We start from the raw sequence: 6,442 nt of genomic DNA, 5'->3' as shown, positions 1-6,442 counted from the left end.
GTTCCAGCCTTAGTACCACTTTTGAAATTTCGTGGCTGGGCCAGAGATCGAACCCGGGCCTCCGTGAGTGGCAGCTAGTCACGCTAATAAGGTATTTTTACCCACGAATTTTCTTTCGTAGAATAATCCTTTAGGCGGTGTCGTATTTGCCATGTGACAGCAACACAACACATTTTTTTCTAAGATAATCTGAACTTTAACATTTAAACATTGACAAGTAAAAATCACTACTGCTAGGACGGTAAGGCCAACGTATGAAGTGTTGTTACCTGAGAAATGGGGCCGATGACCTAGATGTTAGGCCCCTTTAGACAACAAGCATCATCATCATCGAGCAGAGAACATTTTACAATATATTTGCTCAAATACTTTTCTCTCACTGAATTTTTATTTAAATTCTTCTTCTTCTTTCGCTATTTGTTTTACATCGCACCAACACAGATATATGTTATGACGCCGGTGGTATAGGAAAGGGCTAGCAGTGAGAAGGAACCGGCCGTGGCCTTAATTAAGGTAAAGCCAGATGTGAAAATGGGAAACCACGGAAAACCATCTCCAGGGCTATCGACAGTGGGGTACGAACCCATATCTCCCAGATGCAAGCTCACAGCTGCAAACCGCGCGGCCAACTTGTTCCACCCTACTGCATTTCAAGTAAAAATTGTCTGAATTTAGCACGGCCAACTTGCCCGGTATTTTTCTAGTGAAAGGTATGAATGAAATGTAATCTTGAACTATATATATTGAAATTTAAATTTAAACATGTTTGAGTCAAAATATTTATGTTATGCATACAACGAATATGGAAAAAGTAAGACTTTTATGTATTGTCCAGCCCCCTTCCTGAGAGCAGCGCTTGAAGAATTTTAAAACTCTAATTGAACAAAGACTCTTAATCTCAATATTAACATCAGAAAACAAAAGTATTGTGGTAAGTTCTGCTATGTATCTAAATGCCATGATAATAAAAACGATTACTATTATTCCTCACAATTAAGGAACGTCAGTTGGACTACTCCATCCTCCGCAGTTTCATTTCACGACGTTATTTTGGCATATATCAATGAAAGTAGCCTTTAGGATTAATCATTTTAACAATATTAGTCAATGTAACATACTATTTTATTCCTTAAATCAAGATATATCGGCAATCAGAGTCAATATCAGAACGTCAGCTGGACTAAGTCATCTCCCCGCAGTTTCATTTCACGACATCGTTTTGGCAAATATCAACGAAAGTCGCCTTTAGAATTAATCATTTTAACAGTATTAACCTATGTAACATTCTCCATAACTCTAAATTACGATTAATCGGCAAACAAAGTCAATATATTTTCCATAAAGAAGTATACATTTCTACCGCAAATAGGTCGGCCGCCAGCGCCATGTGTCGAGCTGTGTAACTACTCAGATTAGAGTGCGTCAACGACATTAAAAATTTCATGTCGTTGGAGTGCGTGGACCCGATTGTCAAGGCCGGTAAGGAGCTAGTTAGTGCTTCGCATCAAGTCGGCCGTGATCCAAGCGAAGCCCTCCTGTAGTCATTCTGTTTCTTTTTCTTCTTCTTCTCCTTTTATGACCACATAGGATCACTTTAGTCAGTCCGTCGTTCAGGTCTCTTTGAAGGGATTGTTCGGGCTTTGCGGTCCTCCCAGTACTTCTTCAGACGCTCTGATCTTCGTGCCCTTTCCTCAGTTGAAAATTTACGTGTTGTTGGTTTGTGTTGTGTAAAGGCCGGTCTCCACTGATTAACATTTAACACCAACATGTTAAATTTAACATGTTACAATTGACATGTATATTGTGTTTGTGTCTTCCAATTGACTTTGCATGTTAACTCAGAATGTTGAGGTTAACACTTTTAACATGTTGGCGTGTTTTCCGCTCCAAGTGGAAAACATGTCAAGTCAATTCGTTCTTCGTGAGATGTTGGCACAGCTTCGGCAACTTCCTTGCCGTTTCCATGTCAACAGATAGCCAAACGGCGCAAACGACGTGCTTCTCGTGAAGTAGGATTATAGTTACAACACTCCGCAACACTCATTCTCTTTGTTATAAGCTACAAATACAGTACCGGTACGCGTACGCGTGTCGTTCTGTCTGCACTAGCCTATACTAAAATTTATAGTCAGAAATGGAGTGGAGCAAGATTCCTTTGGACTTAATTAATGATATAATAGAAAGGCCTTGCTTGTGTGATGTCTCATCAAAGGAATACAGAGATAAAGCGAAGAAAACCGACAATTTCCAGGAACTCTATATTATAATTATTCCCGCGAGTGCATCGAAAAAAAACCTAGCGTACCTCCGCTCCCAGTACAGTCGAGTATTGCAAAAAATCAGAAAAAGTCTGAAGTCGGGGGGCGGGGGGCGGGAACGGACGAAGTTTATACCTACTTCATAGTGTCTTGTTTTTGAAGCAATGAGCAGGATGAGGGGAGGAAATGTGTCTAATAAAACTGCGTTTGTAAATCATAACAAGAAGCAACAGTGGCAATAACAAAGGCCACATCTTTTTCATCTGAGTCCTTTGTCCTTGTTTGAAAATACTAGACACCACCTAAATTTATTACCGCAAACTGATATGATGAACTACCTACATATAAACAAAGAAAGTTAAGTTTAACATGTTTATTAAGTGTGGACACAATGTTAAATGAAACAGTATTCAACATTTAATATTTAACATGTTGATGGTTTTACCAGTTAACATTTAACACTTTTAACATTTAACATGTTGTTGTTAAATGTTAATCAGTGGAGACCGGCCTTAAGGGTAAAGCGGAGGTTTGTATTCTTGAGTTTTGTATTCAATTTTATCTTATTTGTGGTGTCTTCTGTTGTAAGGCCTATTTCCTTCAGATCCTCTCTTACTTCTCTGATCCATTTACATCCTGTTTTGGTATTTTTTGAGACGAGATTGTGTTGTACTAGTTGTTTCAGAAGTCTCGAATCCTGCAGTCATTCTGTTTATAATAAATATATTATTCTGTGCTCATCACATTACTTGCACTGCATTCACTTTGCTGCATTTATTCTTCACATTGTCTTTGTTCATTTGGTGCTTTAGGGACTTCGAGCAGCTTCGAACATACGTTACTTGGCGTTCTCTTTGGTGCTTGGTGTGCTAAATTCTTTGGAATATCATTGAATACCCTTGAATTGAACGGCGGAGGTTTTAAATTAAAGTACATATTTTCTATGAGAAGAACATTATCTATTTTTCATTGCAGTGTAACACAGGTTGTACAAAGAGTGACATTGTACGATGGTTGCAAAAAGTTCCGCAGACCTAACGGAGGATGAGGCTGAGTTGTATGACCGCCAAATCCGCTTGTGGGGTTTAGAATCACAGAAACGGTAAGGTATTCGGTAAACAACGGTAATTTTGTTGTTTAACCGTATTGATTAAATAAATCGCGCGGAATATAATTACACCAGTGAGCGCCTGGCTTAATTTAGTGTATGATATATTGTGACGAGGAAATAGTGGCGACATGCATAACTCCAATAGTAACGTCCGGTGTCCCCGGATCCCCATCAGTTTCTCATTTTCTGTGATAGTGGAATGAACGCGAAATAAAATTTTAGTAAATAAACACCCAGCCCTCGAATCGGTGAAATTAAACAAAGAAGGTTAACATCCCTGACCCCGCCGGAAATCGAACCCGAGACCTCTGGGACCAAAGGCCAGTACCAGTACGCTAACCATTTAGCCATGGAGTTGGAGTAACAAACTGGTAAATGCTTGGCATTGATGCTACCAAAGCTTGTGTGCAGTTCAATGAGATCTTTTACCGTTCTTCGGACAATGCCTCCATCACTTGACGTTTACTGGAAATATGCCTTTTTCTCTCTTCCACATCCAATATATGCCATAAATTTTCAATGGAGTTAATGTCCGGGGACTGCGGAGATATGGTGAACCTTCTACGGACATCGTACAGAAGCCAAATTCGTGTATCCCAAGCAGAACATTATCCTGTTAGAAATAAAATGTATCACTCGGGTTCAATATTGCTGCACTTAAGTTAATTTTAACTGATCTTACAACACCTCAATATACTTCTTGGCAGTCATTTCTTCATCAATACTATCACCTTCGTTGTAACGTTTTGCCAAATAGAAGCTAGTGTGCAAATGCGTTTTTTAGATGAGATATTACGTTGCTTTGTGTTCTTTTCGTAATGTTTGTTAGTTAAAACATGCAAATGTGTAAGCCCTACTATTTCTTTGGTGGTCATAAGCTATGACCCAACATAATTTGTAATAGAAATATTATCTTTTTTTGGTAGTTATACATAAAATGCTGAGTGTACAAATACTTTTTTGACACACTGTAAATCATAAGAACTTAGAAAAGACTTTAAACATTGAGAATAAGATTATATTATAAAAAATGATTCATTGGATCCCCAAGGGAATTTACAAAACTCAACACCTATGGACTTTGCATAATATATTAACAAACATTCTGGCAAATTTTGCTGTCACAAGATCACCCTTCACTGTATGCTGCCATGCATGCCCAAATCATTATGTTGCTACCACCATATTTCACAGTAGTTCACAGATTCTTTGAACAGACATCAGTATTTTCTGTTTGCCTTACGAAGCCCTTTCCATCAGACCCGAAAAGTGTGAACTTACTTTCATTGTGGAAAATGACAGTTTTCCAAAACTCCATGTGCTTGGTTACGTGCATTCTAGTGAATTGTAAGAGCTTCTGTCGATTACCTCACTGATGGTTTTTTCCCTTGATGTTCTACCGCGCAATTGTGCACTGTGCAATACATTTCTTATTGTCTGTGGATTAATACGTTTACCAGATGTTGTGGCAATATGTGTAGCTAATGTTTGAGCACTTTTAAGCTGGTTCTTTATCACTTGCCTTATAATTTGCCGGCGCTTCCCGTTAGTAAGTGCTCGTGGGCGGCCTGATCGATGCTTATTCACTGTGTCACCAGTTTCTTCACGTCGTTTAATAACGTAACGTACTGTGGAATAGATGATGTTTACAGTTGTCCATATTTCATGATAGCTTTTGCCTTGTTGACACAACCTCACAATTTTCTATCTCGCAGAGATCTTGAAAGCTAACTTGTTTCGGGACTTATATTCACCGTTCTAAATACAAACATATGAATGTCATACCATCACCTTCGTCGTAACGTTTTGCTGAATAGAAGCTAGTGTGGAAATTCTTTTTCACATGAGATATTACGTTGCTTTGTGTTCTATTTGTAATGTTTGTTAGTTAAAACGTGCAAATGTGTACTATTTCTTTGCTGCTCATAAGCTATGACCCACCATAATTTGTAATAGATATATTGTCTTTTCTTTGCAGTTATAGGCTACATAAAAAGCTGGGTGTGAAAATACTTTTTTGACCCACTGTATATCATAAGAACTTTAGAAAGATTTTAAACATTGAGAATAAGATTGTACGGTATTATAAAAAATGATTCATTGCATCCCCAAGAGAATTTACAAAGCTTAACACCTATGGACGTTGCATAATATATTCACAAATATTCTGGCAAATTTTGCTGTCACAAGATAACCCATACTGGCAAATTATAACTCTGGTTCATGGCTGAGCCTTAATATGATTCATCACACATATCGTACAAATATTGATTAGAAAGCAATAGGAATTTTCCAGTTCCAACACTCCTTTTACATATTTATTTAATTTGTGAATTTACAATATTTTGAAGAAATAAAAATTATAAAATAATTATTACTATTCAATCAGTCCAGTTACTATTATTTGCAAAACGTGAAAAATTTTAAATATTGAGAATTAGATTATATTATAAAAAATGATTCTTCAAGATGAAATATTTGCTGATGTTCAGATCTGATTCATCTGTTCTCAGCAGCAGAGAAAATTGAGAAAATACTACACATTTAAATCTGAAATTTCTTGTTGAAGATGTTCTGGAGCTCATCCATTTCGCTTGGCAATCATAAACCCATATGAAAAATTCAGTACAGTTATGCATGTAGAGCAGATGTTAGAATGTGGATCGCCTTCTGTTACAGTAAGAGCAAGTACTTCCAGGAGTTTTGCCGCCACATTCTCCCCATTGTCCGGAAATATCTGCACTGTCTGGACATGTCCATTGCTCACTACGCATGATCTTTGACTGGTCTTCGACGACTCGCTGAACTTTTCGATACTCAGCGTTTCTTTCCAATCATGATAATCCTCTTACCTCCTCCCCCTGTGGGTGGGGGCGGTAGAATAACACCCTCAGTTTCACCTGCCTGTCGTAAGAGGCACCTTATAGGGGCCCCAGGGGCTCTGAACTTTGGAGCGTGGGTTGGCGACCACGGGCCCTCAGCTGAGTCCTGGCATTGCCTCCACTTACTTGTGCCAGGCTCCTCACTTCCACCTATCCTATCCGACCTCCCTTGGTCAACTCTTGTTCTTTTC

At 38.4% G+C, this 6,442-nt stretch overlaps 1 protein-coding gene across 3 annotated transcripts in view; it reads left to right on the top strand.

Annotated features, from left to right (window-relative positions):
• The first annotated feature begins 3,152 nt into the window (after nucleotides 1–3,152).
• LOC136872575 (SUMO-activating enzyme subunit 1) overlaps nucleotides 3,153–6,442 on the top strand; it is a 189,178-nt gene continuing 185,888 nt past the window's right edge. For all 3 annotated transcript variants that reach the window (XM_068227208.1, XM_067146377.2, XM_067146378.2), the window contains exon 1: nucleotides 3,153–3,360. In XM_068227208.1, the coding sequence (XP_068083309.1) occupies nucleotides 3,269–3,360 (92 nt within the window). In that variant the 5' untranslated portion in view covers nucleotides 3,153–3,268. The remainder of the gene's footprint in view (nucleotides 3,361–6,442) is intronic.

Source organism: Anabrus simplex, chromosome 4, assembly GCF_040414725.1.
Source record: "Anabrus simplex isolate iqAnaSimp1 chromosome 4, ASM4041472v1, whole genome shotgun sequence".
Classification (NCBI taxonomy): domain Eukaryota; kingdom Metazoa; phylum Arthropoda; class Insecta; order Orthoptera; family Tettigoniidae; genus Anabrus; species Anabrus simplex.
Note: the sequence above shows the minus strand (reverse complement) of the source record. Positions and strands in the feature narration are given on the sequence as shown.